General features: G+C 36.7%; 2 protein-coding genes across 2 annotated transcripts; both read left to right on the forward strand.

The window, feature by feature from the left end:
• Positions 1–8,237: 8,237 nt before the first annotated feature.
• Positions 8,238–9,926, forward strand: LOC133335583 (putative inorganic phosphate cotransporter; the record flags this gene model as incomplete). Its single annotated transcript, XM_061543894.1, has 3 exons — positions 8,238–8,463; positions 8,532–9,605; positions 9,682–9,926. Coding segments are annotated over 3 exons (1,528 nt in total), but the record flags the coding sequence as incomplete, so codon positions are not given.
• A 5,682-nt stretch (positions 9,927–15,608) lies between these two features.
• Positions 15,609–19,665, forward strand: LOC133335584 (putative inorganic phosphate cotransporter). The gene is made up of 4 exons (XM_061543896.1): positions 15,609–15,676; positions 15,751–15,887; positions 18,310–19,401; positions 19,465–19,665. Exons 1-4 carry the CDS (start codon positions 15,616–15,618, stop codon positions 19,663–19,665), a joined length of 1,491 nt encoding a protein of 496 aa, XP_061399880.1. The 5' UTR covers positions 15,609–15,615.
• Positions 19,666–20,907: the final 1,242 nt, after the last annotated feature.

Genomic DNA, 20,907 nt, shown 5'->3' on the forward strand with positions numbered 1-20,907 from the left:
TTACGTAGAAGCATGAAAAAACATGTTTAAAAAATTTAGGCCTTATTTACATGACTGAAAAAAATGATTTAAAAATCTACGCCTTATGTAGGTCCACGAAAAAAATATTTAAAAAATTTAAGCCTTATGTAGGCCTAGGAAATAAAATATTTGAAGAATTTACGCCTTATATAGGTCGTTAAACTACGCCTTAGTGGGCCCTTGAACTACTCCTTAGTGGGCCATTGAAAAAATTATTTCAAAAGCTATGCCTTAGGTAGGCCCAAAAATCTATGCCTTGTATAGCTGTTTGAAAAAAATATTTAAAAATCCTACATCTCCACAGTCATCCTAAATTCAAGTTTCAGGATTCCAACTTTATCGGTTGGCCCACATTTCAAATTGTACACATTTAGTACACAGTAGTACTAATTTCCAAAACTCCCTAGTTAACCCAATTCAACACCCCCATAGTGATCTTAAATTCAAGTTTCAGGTTTCAAACTCTAACGGTACACACACAATTTAAATTATACCAAATTTAGTACACAATAGTACGAATTTCAAAAACTTCTAACTTAACCCAAACCAACACCCTCTTATGATCCTAAATCCAAGTTTCAGGATTCCAACTCCATCGGTTCACCTACAATTCAAATTGTACCAAATTTAGTACATAGTAATACCAATTACCAAAACCTCCTACATACCCCAATCCTACACCTCCACAGTGATCCTAAATCTAAATTTCATGATTCCAACTCTATCGCTTCAACCACAATTGAAATTGTACCAAATTTAGTACACATTAGTACAAATTTAAACTTCCCACATATCTCAATCTTACACCTCAACAGTGATCCTGACTCCAAATTTCATGATTCTAGCTCTATTGGTTCACCTAAAATTCAAATTGTACCAAATTTAGTACCCATAAGTATTAATTTCTTAAACCGAATTCTGACCCTAATCCTACACCCCCTACCATGATCCTGACTCCAAACTTCATTGTTCCATCTACATCGGTTTACTCAAATCCAAATTGTACCAATTATAGTACAATTTAGTACTTTTCGTACACATAACTAAAAAAAAATTCCAAAACAACGCACATATCCCAATCCTACACTCTGACGGTAATATTTATTTTAAATTTCAGGATTCCAGCTCGATTTCTACCTCCGAATTAAATTTGTACCAAATAAAGTACCATATAGTACTTTTCGTAACATGAATACACGCTTTCAAAACCATCTCCTTAAATAGATTCTTCATCTCAACCCTAATTCGTATTCCAAATTTCACGTTTATAGCTCTATATATTCACATGCTACGAAATTGTACCAAATTTAGTACATTTTAGTATTATTCGCATACTTATAGTTCGAATGTCCAAAAAAAACCCTTTGCTATATCTATTCTACACTCCATCAGTGAGCCTCATTAAAAATGTAAGGGTTCTGGCTCTACCGGTTCGCCAAATACAAATGGTATCACATTTAGTACTTTTCATACCGTCCTAGTACGAATTTCCAAAAACCCAGCCTTATCTGTTACCTTTGGACCAAGAGGGACCCTCACCCAAAATTTCAAGATTCTAGCTTCAGCCGTTTCGTCAGTCAGTCAATCACTTTACTTTTTTATTAGTATAAATGAACATTTTATTAGACAGAAGTTCCCGGTCCCGAACCTATAGTTCTTGCGCATAGTCCACAATCGCGTAAAAACCTCGTCAAATTCGACCGAGACTAACTTTTTATACTGTCGTGAATTCGACAGTGATCAAAAAAATATATACTTAATGGGTTTTCAATGTTGACAAAATAGAGGGTAGGTTAGGTTAGATTAGGTTTGGGGATGTGCAGTCACATGTGTGACTACAACACTCTGAGACCGGTTAGGTCCGTTGTGATTATCCACAAGAAGAGATACAGCGAAGAGAAGAGACCAAAGACAGATCTGTAGGGGAGAGAAGATTAGTAAATTAAAGGAGTGAAGAATGAATGAAGGTCGATGGCCCTATGAGTCAGACAGAAAAAGCGTTACGTGCCAAGGTTGTATGCTCCTAACCACTTTATGTTTCTAATTATGCTGTAGATTAGAGCAGGTTCGGTTGTTGAGAAGAAGCTGAGATTCGGTAGAAAATGAGAACCCATTAGTCTGTGTCGCTTGTAAGCCAGGGCTGGGCAATGACACAGGAGATGCTCAATTGTCTCCGTCTCCTCCTCGTCAATACAGAGTCTACAGTAATCAGTTGCATCAAGATCCCATTTACTAGTAAAAGCCCTGATGTTGCAGTGAGCAGTGATGATTCCCGTCATCACTCCAATTTCAGCTTTTCTCAGGTGTGTGTGCGTTCTTTTTGGTAGACAGAGTTGGCCAAATTGATCTTGACACGTTGCACCTAGGTTCGTTGTGCCAAAGTTCGCAGGCTGTTTCTATATGCCTCAAAGTTCCTATAGAAAAGACATATGGGTGGTTTGATTGAGTCATCAGTTTCTAGATCGGTGGATTGAGATCCTCGTCTAGCTAGTTCGTCCGCTCTTTCATTATCCAAGATGTCACAATGTCCTAGTACCCAACACAGCCGATAGCTATGGTTAAGTTCTTCCAGAGCTGCTCTACACTTGAGGACGGCTTCGGATTTGATGTGACAAGATTTGATGGCTTTAAGACCCGCTTGACTATCAAAAAGATAGTCACCGGTTCAACGACCTCAGCATCCAGATTTTTTTATCAATTCCGCTGCCTTCCAGATCGCGAAGATTTCAGCTTGGAAAACACTACAGTTACTATCCAGCTTGTAGGTCAACTCAAGGCCTAACCTTTCACAGTAGACGCCTGCCCCAGTACCTTCTTCCATCTTGGATCCGTCTGTATAGAGGGCCAGACCGTCCAGAGGAGGGTTACTTCAAATAGAGGGTAACAAATAACCCTGAAAGCCACTAAGTATTATATTGTCTATAGAAGAAGTAAAAATATCCTCTCTTAAGAGGATATAGTAGATCTGTAAAAGTCCTGTTGAAACATCACTCCTGTGAAAGGTATTCCAAAAGATCATTTGAATATTATGTTTATAAATGGCATTACCTCATTTAAATCTTTATCTGCCTATTTATTCGAAGATAATGTTCAACATATAATTTTCCCAAATGATAAAAAAAAGTTCTTCGGTTGCCAGCACAATAGGCCTCCCGGCAAAAATAAAAAATCATTCACTACCGCATTAGGCACACAATTTCTATGAAATGTTTTTATCTCTCATCTTTTGTTTTCCTAACCTTCAAAATGGAGCTGTGTGCCATATGTCGTCTTCGAGTTCTTTATTCAAACGAAAGTATACAAAAACGTGTTCCTAATACCACCAATGAATTGTTGCAGACAATTCAAGAAATAAAAAATGCTATGCAAATATTTACAAAACAACAACAACAATAAATGACTAATATAAACAAAAATTTCATAATCAAAATGCTTAGCTAACTGGTCTTGCATTATTTGATAATCATTGAGAGAGATTTTTTGCCATAGTATTTCACAGCTTATCTCTTAGGGCGGCATGGCATATCTTTTTTAGACATGGTAATTGTTCGCTTTGCATAGCAGTAAGAATTTTTATACAGATTGTAAATAATACTAAGCGACGTCATAGAAAATTTCTGTGATAAAAGTAAAAAAATACCACGCCTCATCCCCTTCGCTAAGTGCAAACAAACAAAAATTACTTTATGACCTAAGATTTGCTAACGAAAAAAACGGATTGTAAATTTCCCACAATGGCTTAACAAAATTTATATAGAGTTTTTTTTGAAAATTTAGATTATTTGGTATTTCTAGGAATATTTTATTGCACTGCAATATGCAGAAAAAAATTCTTAAAAATAACCTAGTCACGCTTTAGACAGTAGCTGGAATTTTATTAGAATAACGCAACAAATCATTGCAAGGCTGACAAATATTTTTCTTGTCAATTAATCTAATGGGAATTATAACCCAAAATTAAAAATAAATTTTCTAAAATTACTCATAGAAAATCCAGAAATTGGAAATTTCCTTCATTCTGGTTAGGTATAAATGCATTATAACAGAAAATCCTCAATGACCTTTATACCGAACACGCAAATGTTGTTACCATAACAAATTTGTTTTATTGTCTTATTTATTTTGGTATTTTGTTATCGCTGTTCGATATTTTACCAGAATAATTAAAGAAACAACGTGAAAAACAAATTAGTACAGTCGAACATGAGTCCAAGGGAAATTCGAACGAACACGTTTTTCTTCGATAGGTTTTGGATTTTTTATGATCATCATTCGAACCCTGTTTCACTGTATTAATTCTATTGTTACCACCGTTTCTAATCTCCTTATAATCGTTCAGATTGCAGGCCCAGACAGACAGATAGACACGTTAACACGCTAAAATTGCCTGTCAATATGAAAAAGATAACCACCTAAAACCTGCACATTAATTTATTCCATTTTGTTGCTCTGGTTGTTGTTGTTGCTGTTTACTCACTTTTATTTATATCTCCCGATTTGTTTCACGACACAAATAAGTGAGCAGTGAAATAAACAACTCACGAGTTTATCGCGCGATTTGCTTTTTTTTAATGAAGAAATACAACCAACAGTCAGTCGGAGCAGCAGCGGCACACACCAACATCAGCAACATAATGCAATGTTCGGTTCGTTCATATTTTGACTGATGGCACGACGTACACATTCACTCTCACATGGCTTGCAGTCTACGCGGTGAGTGTTTATCAATTGTGTTTCATATATTGACGTGATACCTCCGAACGTGAAGAGTAAGATGTTGGGCACTATGGAGATTCTCATTGCTCTCTTTATCCCCTAGAAGAGCACTCATTCTCTCGCATATTGATTGCAGACTTTCTAGGGATCTTCTAAAAATCTAAGTATTTCTAAAATTTCTCCAATGAAGATCTCCTATATAGCTCGAAAACTATTCACAGGTTTTCATTACATTGAAGAAAGCATTTTGCATGTCATATACGAGTATATAGAAGATAATTTTCAGATTTCTTAGAAAACTACAATATACTTCAAGGTTAAATATTTTAAGATATACTTTTTAGAGGATTGTCAGAACCCTATTGTGGATTTTTTGACCTCTACCATAAGGTCCACCTATTGTATGATTTTTTTCATTTTATATCGGTTCTGATTCATCATCAATCTCTTTGATTTGGCTGCGACCAAAAAGCTTCTGGAGAAAGAGATAAGTGGGTTTAGCTAGGCAGATGAAAATATGGAACGTATCGAGAAGTCCTGCGTCTGGTATGATGCTGTCAATACGGGCCCAATACGAATTGAAACAGCTACACCATCCTGATCTTAAATGTGCTGAAACTACTTTCGTTTGTCTAGGCAGGAACCGCGTTCACGACATATTGGTGCATAACCTGGGCACTGCTCCCATGTGAATGCCATTCATTGGTACATAACCTGGGTACTGCTCCCATGTGAATGCCATTCATTGGTACATAACCTGGGCACTGCTCCCATGTGAATGCCATTCATTCCTGCCCGACAAGCTTGTTGTTGTAGCAGCTTATACTGCTGTGTATTTTCCCTTTAATATGGTCGGACTTCTATCTCTAGGTTCAACAAGGTTATCAACAAGGCTCTGTTCTAATATTGTCTCTGTACCTGACTGCAAAACATAGAACACTGATGGGGCACGAGGTCGCTTGACACCCCAGCGTTAGGGAGGTCTCTTTGGAAAGTAGTGACCTAAAACCATGGAAATAGATGTTTGAAGGCGCCATTCTCGCCTCGTCAGTCCTGGGATCATAGACACTCGCTCATTTCCTCCAAAACTCTCCCGCAGGACCCGCTAATTTGATATTCACAGCCAGCCAAATAATAATATTGGCCTTCCCACTATCCAAAATCTTAGGACGAGCCCGTTAGCATTCAGCTCTGCTCCCCGTAGGCGGATTGTATTCACTCTATTTTCTTGAATAGAACGAAAGAAGTAAAAATCCTACTTGATACAATTTGATTGATATAGAAGCACCCTTTTGTACCTATTAACCTCTCTCCCTCTCCAGATCATGAAAATCCTTTCTGACATACCTAGGTGGTGGTTGCCTATCCATAAGGTGATGATTTGGATGGCTACTTCTATAACAGCCAAAACATATTTTGCATCGAAAACATGTTATTGTGTTGACGCACAGGAAGGATCTACTCTTCTCATGTAAGTGGTGCATTGGAGTCATGAGTAGACACCCTATTGCCATCCTCAGGGTGGCATTCTGGCACGATTGAAGATTTTTCCTCTTCTTACGTATCTGGATGGGGTTATAAGACAACAAGACAACTAAAAAAAGCTATACTCCTAGGCTTATCATTCTCACCCATTAGAGAGTGGTAAAGCTTCGGCTTTTTGCCTCGATCCAACCTTCAAACTCTGTTTGCCCTTCCGTTAAACATTTTTTAAAATATATTTTTTAGAGAATTGTCAGAACCATATTGTGGATTTTTTAACCTCTACCATAAGGTCCACCTATTGTATGATTTTTTTCATTTTATATCGGTTCTGATTCATCATCAATCTCTTTGATTTGGCTGCGACCAAAAAGCTTCTGGAGAAAGAGATAAGTGGGTTTAGCTAGGCAGATGAAAATATGGAACGTATCGAGAAGTCCTGCGTCTGGTATGATGCTGTCAATACGGGCCCAATACGAATTGAAACAGCTACACCATCCTGATCTTAAATGTGCTGAAACTACTTTCGTTTGTCTAGGCAGGAACCGCGTTCACGACATATTGGTGCATAACCTGGGCACTGCTCCCATGTGAATGCCATTCATTGGTACATAACCTGGGTACTGCTCCCATGTGAATGCCATTCATTGGTACATAAAATGTGAATGCCATTCATTCCTGCCCGACAAGCTTGTTGTTGTAGCAGCTTATACTGCTGTGTATTTTCCCTTTAATATGGTCGGAATCTCTAACTTCAACAAGGTTATCAACAAGGCTCTGTTCTAATATTGTCTCTGTACCTGACTGCAAAACATAGAACACTGATGGGGCACGAGGTCGCTTGACACCCCAGCGTTAGGGAGGTCTCTTTGGAAAGTAGTGACCTAAAACCATGGAAATAGATGTTTGAAGGCGCCATTCTCGCCTCGTCAGTCCTGGGATCATAGACACTCGCTCATTTCCTCCAAAACTCTCCCGCAGGACCCGCTAATTTGATATTCACAGCCAGCCAAATAATAATATTGGCCTTCCCACTATCCAAAATCTTAGGACGAGCCCGTTAGCATTCAGCTCTGCTCCCCGTAGGCGGATTGTATTCACTCTATTTTCTTGAATAGAACGAAAGAAAGTAAAAATCCTACTTGATACAATTTGATTGATATAGAAGCACCCTTTTGTACCTATTAACCTCTCTCCCTCTCCAGATCATGAAAATCCTTTCTGACATACCTAGGTGGTGGTTGCCTATCCATAAGGTGATGATTTGGATGGCTACTTCTATAACAGCCAAAACATATTTTGCATCGAAAACATGTTATTGTGTTGACGCACAGGAAGGATCTACTCTTCTCATGTAAGTGGTGCATTGGAGTCATGAGTAGACACCCTATTGCCATCCTCAGGGTGGCATTCTGGCACGATTGAAGATTTTTCCTCTTCTTACGTATCTGGATGGGGTTATAAGACAACAAGACAACTAAAAAAAGCTATACTCCTAGGCTTATCATTCTCACCCATTAGAGAGTGGTAAAGCTTCGGCTTTTTGCCTCGATCCAACCTTCAAACTCTGTTTGCCCTTCCGCAATTATTTTTCTGAATAAAAATAAAATAAATTTATAAAAAAAAAAAACAGAAACCTTTCTGCTCCGCCAGTGAATTAATCCAATGTAATTTAAAAAAATAATAACATTTTAAAATTTACAAAAAAGGCAAAACCAACAACTAACGCTACTGATAACACCAGGCGAAATAAAAAATACCACAAGTCCATAAGTACGACGTTCATCTTATCAACGATTATTGCGGCAAGTTTTAAAATGGTAGAGAAGGTGGGGTTTGGGAAGGGGTTTCCTCGAAGTTTTTTTGTATAAACATTACACTATATAGTAGGGCGATGGCATGCGTTTCTCTCTCTCCCTTTCAGAGGTTGTTTATTTGTATTTATAATAAATAAATATATTTTATAAATTAAATTTCATTGTGCATGGTGGTACCGTTCCATGCATTACGGCGATAAGACCGAGTAGACTGAAAACAAAACTGTACCTAATAAAAATTATTTTCAATTTAATAAACGTGTTTCTATCTATTTTTTTTTTAATTCTAGGACCACTTATCGGCAGCCGACATGTACAATGTTTCTTGTGTTTTTGTTGTCTCTCGCTGTGCTATGCCCTGAGAGTGAATTTAAGTGTGGCCATTGTGGCCATGACGGATCACAATTCCACAAATAGTGATATTCCGGTAAGTTGTAAAATGGTGTTAAAAACATAGATTTGAAATTAATTGTTTTGTCTTTTTTTTAATTTTAGACTTACCAATGGGATGCCAGTGCCAGATCCTTCCTATTGAGCAGTTTCTTTTGGGGTTATATTGTGACACAAATTCCCGGTGGCCATATAGCCCAAAAATATGGTGCCAAAACATTGCTGCTGATTGGTGTTACTTTGTGTTCGGTTTTGACCATTTTAACTCCCTTGGCAGCTGCCATTGGTGGCAAGCATTTATTGTTTGCCTTGCGTGTTGCCCAGGGTCTTTTGCAAGGCTCGGTGCATCCGGCTACACATGCCATGTTGGCCAAATGGGCACCGGTTGAAGAACGTGGTACATTGGGCACCTTCTGCTACTCGGGTTCGCAGTTCGGTACTGTTGTTATGTTGGCTGTGAGTGGTTATATTGCTGATTCCGCCCTTGGCTGGCCGGGTATTTTCTATATCTCTGGTGCCATGGGTTTTGTATGGGCCATTTGCTGGTACTTCTTTGCCGCCAGTACCCCAGCCGAGCACAAGAGCATATCACCGGAGGAGAAGAAAATGATTGAAAACTCATTGGGCCAGGTTGATAGTACACCAAAGGTCAATGGTCCCACACCGTGGTTGCAGATATTCAGATCACCACCTTTCATCTCGTTGATTGTTGTCCACTGCACACACATGTGGGGCTTCTGGACGCTGCTGACGCAAATTCCAAGTTACATGAAAGACATTATGGGCATTGATATTAAAAATAGTGCCTTGTTGTCATCTCTACCCTATGCTGTGATGTTGGTGCTGTCCTTCTTCTTTATCTATCTGTCCAAGTTGTTGAGCAAAAAGCAAAGCATTTCATTGTCCTTCAGCCGGAAATTCTTTAACTCAATTGGTCATTGGATCCCAATGATTTCATTGATTGCCTTGGGTTATGTTACCAAAGAACATGCCACATTGGCGGTGGTATTATTGACGCTGACTGTGGGCATTAGTGCTGCCACATATCTCGGCTTCCAGGTGAATCATATTGATTTGTCGCCGAACTATGCTGGTACTTTGATGGGCATTACCAATGGTTCGGCTAATGTGATGAGTGCATTGGCTCCACTGTGTGTGGGTTTGGTGGTAACTGATGTGGTTAGTATTGAAAACATTATTAAAAAATCAAACAAATTATCGAAAATACTCACCTTTGTTCTTCTTTCTCTTCCAGACAAATGTTGATGAGTGGCGTATGGTGTTCTTCATTGCTGCTGGTTTCTATTTCTTTGGCAATTTGTTATTTGTCATCTTGGGCAAGACCAATGTCCAAAGTTGGAATTCACCCGAAGATGCTCTGGCCAAACGTCTCAGCATTATCATTGATCCTGAAACACCTGCTCTCCTCCTGAATGGTGCCCATGAAGTTAAACCTGTCATCAAGGAAAATGGCAATCAATAACCCTTAATGGTACGAGGTAGTGATGATCACTCCCATCATCACTCCATATTCATTATAACGCCGCCATCACCAACACCATCATTAAGTAGTAACAACAGCATCACCACAAAAAACAGCCACCAACAAGTAACCATCATACCTGTATATGAAGAATAAGCGTACTGAAGACCTCCTTAAATTGTAAGACTAGTTAAAGAGAAATGAAAAACAAAAGAAATTTAATGAATTAATTCTAGTAATAATTTTTATATTTTATTTGCGAAAAAATATATTTTTTAGTTTATAAGCATTGCTTAGATTTGTAAGCATAACAAATATCAAAAACAACAACAAATCCCTGTGCAAATGATTTTTTATAAAATAAATTTGCATTTTGTTCAAAGTAACAGCCGTAAAAAGATTTTAAACAAAAAACGAGATTTTTTTTGGAGAAAAAAAGGCATTTAAAAATTGTTGATTTTATTAAAAAAATACACACAAAATTGAGCTTCCATTAGTTTTAATTATCAGAGAATCAGATTTTCATTTTTTTTTAATTTACAATATCTCTACAGTATTTAGTTTAAATTTTCATGAAAATAAATAATAAAACTATAACAACATTTTCAATATATCCCTAAATATCTTCCACAGCTCACCTCAATTTAATTTTCTTCCTCTATTCTGTTATTAACTTTGAAATAGTAATGCCTTTTGTACTTTAATTAATTGTATAATTTATGTATATACACCACACACACAGATACACATCTACATAGAACTATATATTAGCTTTGTGCCTTAATTGTTAAGTAAATTATTAAAACAAAAAAAGAAGAAATATATGTATGTACGAAAAAATAAAATAACTCCAAAATGTTGTATTTTGCACCACAACGCCATTTGTCGTCTGCAATATTTTCAATGTGCCTTAATAATTGTAAATGTTTAATTACATCCAATTTATTGTTTAGTTTAATAAGATCAACGACAAACATAATTCACAAAACAGGAAAAAAATACAATTATCGTTATGTGTCCGAAAGAAAACAATACACATAAATTACATGAAAAAATATATAAAAAAACAACAACAAAAAAACATAAAAGTGCCAATATTGTGAAATAAAATATTTCATTTTTATTTAAGAAAAAAGACAAAACCCTAAATATGGTGTTTTTATTCACGTAATAAAAATTGTAGGTGGAACTCATTTGAATATTTAATTTTAAAATATTTAAATATTCATATCAAAATTTACTAACCAAAAATAGGTAGGCCAAGACATTGTATGGAGTTCTTTAATATGACAAAGTTCTCTCCCGGATTGTCTCAGGGAATGTAATACAAATAAAATATTTTATTTTTGGTCGGCCAGAAATGTTTAGAAATTAAAAAACTGGAAAATATTAGGTTGGGGAAAAAGAAATCTATTATTTTTATATGAAATATATGACTTTATTGTTTTTTGTTTTAAATTAGTCTATACGGATCTTATCTAGATGTAGGAACTCAAAGTTATATATACATTAAAATATGTATGCTTAAATGATAAATGATATTCTATCTAAAACAATCATAGTAAATTCGATATAGCTTTCGAATGGGTTAAGCTTTTTTAGTTTTTTTTATTGGGATCCATTTTGTTCATTAAAGAAATTTTTGTGGCAATATTGAAAAAGGGGCCATTATTGCTTGGTGGAAGTCAGAAACTACCCTGGTTTTCCCTTGGTATATAGGGACAAAAAAAAACCTCACGATAGTCCAATTTTTTAATGAGTTACATAGCTAGGTGGATGTGGCCTAGTGCTATCCCGGTTACAAAACTACCTATACTTTTTTGGTTATTGACCGTATGGTTAAGTTTAAAATATTTAAATAATAGGTAGGGCAAGACATTAATATGACGAAGTCCTCTCTCGGATTGTCCCAGGGAATATAATAAAACCAGTGAGCGGAGCAGTATAGTCGGACGGGGCCGACCATACGATACCCTACACAACTTCCATGAAAATCTAACTTTCTGTGGTTCTATATTCTGAAATTGGGCAATATTTCGCGATATTTGCACACTTTTGACTGGCTAGTGGTCAGCAAATGTTACTAATAATCAGTACAGCCCCTCTACATACTTGTCCAGATTCCCTTCACCGTGGGTTGTGTTGTTCGGCTTTCGACTCGAAAAATAAAAATTATTATCTGATCATCACCTAACATTTTACGCGTTGTCCTTGGTTATTAAATAATATTTGAATACGTAAGCATCTGTAAATATTTAAGTGTAACTCCCGCATCCGAGTACCTACGACACTATAATTGGTATCAATTAAAATATCAACCGGCCTCTGGAGCGACCAGAAAAAAAAATAAAGTTTTTGGTCCATTTCATCCCCTAAATATTAACCTATATTTACCAAAAACAATAGGGGTTCGTTGGGCAGAACCCACCCTACATGCAAAATTTCGTGAAGATTGGTCCATAACTGTGGCCTGTATCGTGTTTACAAATTATAATGGACAGACGGACGGACGGACGGACACACATGTCTAGATCGACTCATCTAGTCAAGATATAACGATCGGTATACTTAAAGGTGGTCTAGTACCAATATTTCGCGGCGATACAAACTCTTGGGGCTGCACAAAGCTATAATACTCTGACAACATAGTTGTGTAGGGTATAAATATAATATTCTATGTTTGGTCGGAAATTTTTAGAAATTAAAAAAAAATGAGAAATGTATTCGAAATAAGTTCATTCAGTATTTCAAGAAAAAATCCATATTTTTTTTAAATTCCTGCAGAGAAGGTATTTCTTAAAGTCCAGCATATTGCCTATATTCCCAATCTGTAATCTCTGACCTAAATAAGTTGTAATGACTTGCCAGACAAATATATTTACTATCAAGACTACAGAGGATATGTATCTGGTCATGGCATTGTGAAAACTTTCGAATTTGCGAAAAATATTTAAACTGAAAGACAAAAAGTAGATGGTAGATCACCCGAAGTGCAAGGCATCGAAATAGAGAAAAAAATAGAATAAGATACTCACATATTGTAAGTGTGTTTTGAATATTCGTCTAGTACCCAAAACATAAAAGAACAGTAAGGAAAGTAGTAAAGTCGTACGGGGCTGACTATATGATACCCTCTCCACTTTGGATATATTCAACAGATGCATCTCAACAGTCATTGCATTTTTGAAGGACCAATAACATGAAATTGGATGAACTAAAGTGATCTTTATTTAAGTGTGAACCGACATAGATCAATCCATACTATGTACTTTGTGCAAAATTTCGTATCAATTTTACAAACATGAAGAGTTTGGTGCACTTGAAATCGGACGAAAATATATATGGAACATATATTCCAAATCGGAACCGCTTTCAACGAAACATGCCACAGGTTAGGTTATACTAACTTTAGAACGTTTTATGCCTGTCGGCCATATGCGGGTCTTTAGTGCATCAACTTGTCACAAGTTAGACCACGCTAACTTCTGTACGTTGTGCAAAATGTTGGGCAAACGGCCTAACATTGGGTCTTTGGCGCACCATTTACTTAAAATCGGACGAAACTATATATGGGACATATATTTAAATCTTGACCGATTCCAACAAAACTTGACACACGTTAGGCTATACTAACTTCAATACTTTGTGAAAATGCTGTGCCAATCGGCATAACCATTTATATAAAATCGGACGAAACTATTATTGGGAACTAATCTAAACCGATTTCAACAAAAATTAATACACGTTAGGCTATACTATATTTGGTACCTTATGAAAATTTTAGTGCCAATCGTCTAAATTTTGGGTCTATGGTGCACCATTTAGTTAAAATCGGACGAAACTATATATGGGAGCTATGTGGCTAAATAAATGAGCTGAATTTTCCCGGAATGACTAATTACAGCCACTTTGGAAAATGCGCCTATTTTGATAATTCATTTCGGATTGGAGACGTCTCCATCCTTTTTTTTATATATATAGCGTCATCCTCTTCTGTTCCGGGTAAATCATCCTCGAGGTAGGTCGGGATATTCTCTTGGCTGACAGGAAAATAAGCAGTCTTCTCAATTAGATTTAGGATATAGTGTATTGGGTTTGAGTGGCTCAGGAGAAAGATGTATTGGCAGAGTTCGTTCGAGGAGTAGAATTGATTGTTGAAGCTGCGCACGTAGAGGTTGAGATTGAGGGTACTAAGGCGTGCACCTGCCTCAGTCAAAAGATATTCATCATTTTGTTTATTTATTTTACATGGGAGGGGATTTTCTCTGAAATTTCTAAGTGTAAAAAACTTGTTAATGCACATAGGCATCACAAAGACTGCGTTTGAATAAGCACCTCTGCGTTCAAGCGGCGATAAACAAAGGACCTAACACTTAGGAATTGCTTATTTAGGGGCACTAATTTCGCTATGTCGTTCTTGGGATCCTAGGTACACGGTAATTTTCCCCGAGACTCTCCCCTCAAAACCCGCAGACTTTTTGTGTTTGGCTGTTTAATTCGCAGCTACACAATGCATATTATTGGGCTTTCCTCCACTATCCGCCCCTTAAAATTAAACTATTTACAATAATAAAAAATCAAATATTTTAAAAATTATTTATGGGTTGCTGTCGTTATTCCTTCATTCTTTGGACGAGTTTCCATTCTTTTGGAATCTATACGATTTCTATATATGTATACTCACATTTTATAATGCAAGAATTTTTATAAGTACATAACTTTGTGTATAGATCAAACAATTTATGTTGGCCTATTGCAGGTTGGATATCTCCAGGAGGTTACAATTAATCGTTCAATGTATTTATTCCAAATCTCGGTTAATGTCCTTAATCATAAACATTTTCGAAGACATAAAATTTATCCACAGACGCACATGGTGAGAGTAGCAGGACATCGCTTTTAAAAGAAAGTGTCTATCTCTGTTATAAGTCAGTGAAATGGGGAAATATGTAATTTGATTTAATTAAAAAAAAATAAAAAAATACCTTGATTTTCAACACCATTTCCAGATAGGCCCCTTAAAATAAAACTATTTACAATAATAAAAATTACAATATTTTTTTTAAATTGTTTATGGGTTGCTGTCGTTATTTCTTCTACCTACGGCGAATTAAAATAACAAAATTCTGTTTGACATATAATGTTAATCAGCTGCCTTGATACGGTTACCTTATAAAGGCAGAGTTGCCTAAATCCGTAGTATCAATTAAATTTCATGAGTGCATCCCAACAGCATTGCCATAACAAAATATTATTTCGTTAGCCCCCAAACAGCTGATTATTTGTTGACAAACACCACTCTCAAACACTTGTTAGCTTTTGTTTCCCTCTCTCTCGCTCAGTCACACTCAATAACTCTCCCACTCCCATTTGAATGCCTGCTTTGTGTTGAATTGTTTTTTATTATTATTTACCTCTACAGTTGTTGCTGCTGCTGTTGTTGTTATTCTTCTTCAAACTTTCGCGTCATCAATAACATTTTCGACTAAAATTTAGATTTAGATTATCTTTTGTGAATAGAAAATTTTATTGGACTTTTAACAAAGATGTGTTAAAAAGCAATGAACACAAGCGAGCAGCGAGTAATTGATAAAATCTCCTAACTTACATTTTTGTGTTGGCTTTGTGTGCTGGCGTGCATTTAGTTTTCTTTGTTTTGTGGCCAAAACTGACTGGAGGAGTTCCTCCAAAGTAAATCCCTACAATATGGTATTTGGATGTGATTGTCTGCAGCACAATGGCTATCAACAGATCAATGGGACACAAGGTAAGTTATCTAGAATTTCACATTTAAAAGGAATTTATATAAACCCTTCGTATTTTTTGTTACAACAATTCAAGGTCCCCGTTTTGGTGTGCGTCATATCCAGTGTATTTTAGCATTCTGTGGCTTAGCCGTAGCCTATGCATTGCGAGTTAATCTTTCTGTGGCCATTGTGGCTATGACTGATAAAAATGCCACAAATCCTGACTTTGAGGTATGTCTAAATATCCAAATTTGAGAATTAATTTTATTTTGGAAATCATTGATATTGGTTTCCATATGGTTTCCTATTTTAATAACTATTGTGCTATACAAAACGAATCCGTAAAACATTTGTGTAAACTTGACACGGATTGTAATGAAAGTGGAACAAATGTTTTATTTTTTTTTTTATTTTGTTTTTTTTTTTGTTTTATCTGTAGTGGTCTGACTACGTCAGAAGTGATTGCCAATAAAATTAAGTTGCGATTAATAGGGTACTTCACTTGGTAATCATACGCTATTTGTTATCAACTTTAGTTACTCATCCACATAAATATTATTAATATGGAGGCGGTATTATGCAGATAATCTTTACAAATAAATAATATATAAAGACCAATACATAATTGCTTATAAAATATATTTTTCAAAGTATTCTTCAGAATAATTTATATACATTTTCATCCGCCCTTCCATACATTGTTTTGAACGCTTCAAGAGCATCTTCAGGAATCTGCATCTGTGGGAAAAAATAAGTCATTAGGTGGCAAGTCAGAGCACTATGGCGGATGATCCATCAATTCGGTGAAAAAGAAGATATTTGGAGCCGATGTTCTTTGACGGGTGTTTCGAATTTTTTAAACACTTCAGGAAATTCAAATCGATTTTTCAATCCTTTCGGTGAAAAAGGAGCTATTTAATGCCGATGTTCTTTGACGGGTGTTTCGAATTTTTTGAAACACTTCAGGAAATTCAAATCGATTTTTTGATTTATTCTGGTCTTGCAGCAAATGAGCAATATGACCAGTTTTGCTAAGATGGGCAGCTTCTTTGAAAAATTTTAGCTGGGTTTCAATGACCCGTAGGAGTGAAACAGGGTGTTTCCTAATTAGGTGTCATATATCCGGAATTGTTCGTCCTCTATCTTTCTAAAATTCCACAAAGCAGATGATTATACCATCATGTTGTCGCGTCCAATTATTGGTGAGATATGTAAAAAGAAAGTCGTCTACATAGCTGATCTTGAGATCTGAGGAATATGGAAATATACGCCACCAAATTAACAACCACTTGAAAGATTGAAATGAAACCCTCCTTGAACATAATGGTCGATGTAGAGTAGATTTCGACCATCCACTAAAGCAAGATATTGAGTGTAAATTTCGATATTGGGGGTAAATTTCAAGCCGTCCACTGCTACTTGCTAGACGCAAAACTCACCAATAGCTGGACGCAACACTTGGGAAAGTTTGTTCCATAAGCTGAGCTTAAAAAAAAGATTTTCAGTCTCGTCGGTCTAGTGCGCAGTTTACCAATTTGAATAACCATGTTCTGCAATGTTGTCTTCCACACGATCTTTCTTCAGCGACTCCTTCAGCGTATACCATCAGCTGGTTCGCTTTTATATGTCTTTTGAACTGGGCGTCCTCATCCATTCTCACGACATGTGCTAGCCAACGTATAGCTGCAGCTCGATAGTCTGACTATGTCGATGTCCGAAAATAGATGGTACGGCTCATGGTTCATTCGGAGGCGATATTCACCGTCGACGCAGATAGTCCCATAGATTTTCGGAGAATTTTTCTCACAAACACACGCAAGAGCTGATTCGTCATGCTTCAGATCTATACAACAGCACGGGTAATATCAGCGTCTTGTAGAGTGTGAGTATGGTCTGGTGAGAGGCGGCCTTGTTCTTGAATTGCTTACTCAGACCATAGTAGCATCTGTTAGCCAATACTATTCTTCGTCGGATTTTAAAGCTGATGCTATTAGTTTTGTTTATGGCGTTACCGAGGTATATAAAATCGTTCACTACCTCGAAGCTGTAGTTTTCAAGTTCCACAATTAATTCGAGTCTACTGGACGTCTTGCGCGTTCTCGCCATTTACTCCCAGTCTTACTTAGGAAAAATCCTTCCCAATTCGTTCAAAGGTGGCTGTTACCGCTCGCAATGTTCGGCGCCTTATGTCGATGTCGTCGGCGTAGGCGAGTAACATGTGCTGTTTGGTGTACAGAGTGCCATTTCTGTTCACATTTGCATCTCGTATGACCTTTTCCAGCAGGACAAACTGTCATCTTGTTTGAATTATCTTTCGTCATTGAAGGACTCTGAAAGACCCTTTACGACTTTAACTGCTTGTCGATCTCTTATAATTAAATAGGACGATCACTAGCCTGCTATGTAGTACCAGTGTGGTTTGCGAATGTAAGTAATACTCGGTGGTGAAATGAAGCTCCAGGTGAAAATAATGGACGGTCTAGAGAATATTCCAACCACGAACTTAAATCAGACAACCATACTTAAAATCAACATTGTGAAAGGAATTAATTAGCTTTTTATGTCGGTCGTATCCACTTATTTAATAACTCAACCATTTTATCTTAGCATTTACGAAATATATTAATTAAATATTTTGTTTCTTTTTTTCCAGGAATTCGATTGGGACGAAGGTGTCAAATCATATCTGCTAAGCAGTTTCTTTTGGGGTTATGTTGTAACACAAGTTCCTGGCGGTTATTTATCGCATAAATATGGTGCTAAATTTACCTTTTTTTTTGGTGTGCTCTTTTGTTCGATTTTGGCAATTCTAACACCATTCGCTGCCGAAATTGGTGATTGGCCACTACTCTTGGCCTTGCGATCAGTACAAGGCCTATGTCAAGGAATGATTTTTCCATCAACGCATACATTTTTAGCCAAGTGGGCTCCAGCCGAAGAACGTGGACGTTTGGTCAGTTATTGCTATTCGGGAGCACAATTTGGTACCGTGATAATGTTATCGATAAGTGGTTTTATTGCCTCTTCCTGGATGGGTTGGCCAAGTATATTTTATGTTTCCGGTTTAGCTGGACTCGTCTGGTGTTTGGTGTGGTATTACTATAGTTCTAGTACACCGGCAGATCATCCAAGTATAACACCACAGGAGAGACGTTATATTGAAAGTTCCAGTCATGGAAGGCGGCCGTCGGATGCAGGACGTTTGGAAGCGGCTGATATGAAAACGCCATGGTGTAAAATATTGTCCTCGTTGCCGTTTTGGACATTGCTTGTGGTTCATTGTGCCAACAACTGGGGCTTCTGGACTTTGTTAACGGAAATTCCCACATTTTTGAAAAATATTCTCGGCTTGGATATACGTCACAATGGCCCCTTGTCTGCCTTACCATATTTGGCTATGACATTGCTATCGTATGGTTTTATTTTCATTGCGGACATTATGAATCGTAACAGTGTTATGCCTTTGGCTTTTTCGCGTAAACTTTTCAATACCCTTGGCATGTGGATACCAATGACAGCTTTGATTGGTCTGGGCTACATTACTACCGGTGAAAGTACAGCATTGGCTATTGCCCTATTGACATTGGCCGTTGGATCAAATGCTGCAACTTATTTGGGTTTTCAGGTAAATCATATTGATTTATCACCGAATTTCGCCGGCACCTTGATGGGTATTACAAATTGTGCTGCCAATTTTATGAGTATTATTGCACCGCTGACAGTGGGCTTAATTGTAACTGATGAGGTGAGTTTCGTACATATTTATTTTTAAGAACAATATTTTATTATTTTTGTTTATTTTTTCCAGACAAATCCCTTACAATGGCGCATTGTTTTCTATATCACTGCTGCATTTTATTTCTTTGGAAATTTATTGTTTATTATTTTCGGCCGTACCTCGCCAAGAGCCTGGAATTTCCCACAACCTGCAAGTCGTCCCACTTCTCGTCGACCATCTACCGATGTTCAGGCCTCAGAAACCGATCCTTTACAACCAAACTCTACTTAAGGATGTGTAGAGTCGTGTGTTAATTAGTTATTTGATCTTATTGTGTGTATATATACACTTTTTAATATGCTTTCAAATATGTATGTTTAGATATGGCTATATAGCTCTCTGTCCAATATATTTATTTATTATTTTTTTTTTTCTATAATATACATTATATATTTATGTGTATGTATATTATAATATATTTAAACGATGTATGTATATACTTAATAATATGCCTAGCATTATTTATTGGTGCTTTCAATATTTATATGAATTGCTTATACATGCATATATATTGAATGTGAATTGTTATCTCATAGATATGAAACTTAATGCGTACAACAACAATAACAAATGAAATGAATTTTTAACGTGATTTTATGACATATATTAGAAATATACAAAAAAATAAATTGCAATTGTGAATTAAATTCATAACAAATGTGGTTTTGATATACTGAGTCCCGATTCAGCTGTACTTAATGAAAGTTTAATTTTTATTATTCAACGGAAACTATTTCAACCGGTTGCAGCAGTTATGCTCTTAAATTGTCTCATATATATAATTTAAAAACACACCACTAAAAACACATCGACACATTCCACATATCCTATCAAAGTTGTTTAATCCGTATTGCGTTCGGTATTTTTGCAAAATTTATTCGACAATATAAGGTCAGCACTTAAATGTCGGAAAAGACGTATGCCAAAGTGAGAATGGAATTAAATGACGAGAAGACCAAGCTTTTGGTATCTACTGATCCAGCTCCCCTGACATCGACATCGTTAGCTCGTCGTTTATAGCCACAACATCCTGTATACACATGTGGCCCTTGCGGTAAAGGCTTCACAAAAGATATTGGACATTATCACTCTGGCGGCAAAGAGACACATCCCAACAGGCAGAATTCCCAAATTTAGACTAGATTATCCCACTACAGCTACCTCCCGGATGACTCAAGGTTGATACCCTGACGGAAGAGGTCAACTCTCTTTGGTCTACCATTGAAAATCTCTCTGGCACGAATAAGAAACTAGGTAACATAGCCAGCATATTGATGCCAAAATATGTGCAAACATATTCTGCTAGTAATTCATTGTCCATCCCACTCTGCAGAACCTTCAGAGCCACCTTGAGAAGATTCAAGAAGCTCCAACGTGAGCCAAATCCTTGCTCCTTCTCAGCCTCAGAAGTTCAAGCCATAATATCTAATGTATAAGCTTCTAAAGTCCATGGACCGGATGGCATCTCTATGG

The sequence above is a fragment of the Musca vetustissima genome, unplaced genomic scaffold (assembly GCF_032173495.1).
Source record: "Musca vetustissima isolate MV318-11 ecotype Yass unplaced genomic scaffold, APGP_CSIRO_Mvet_v1 utg81502, whole genome shotgun sequence".
NCBI classification, from domain to species: domain Eukaryota; kingdom Metazoa; phylum Arthropoda; class Insecta; order Diptera; family Muscidae; genus Musca; species Musca vetustissima.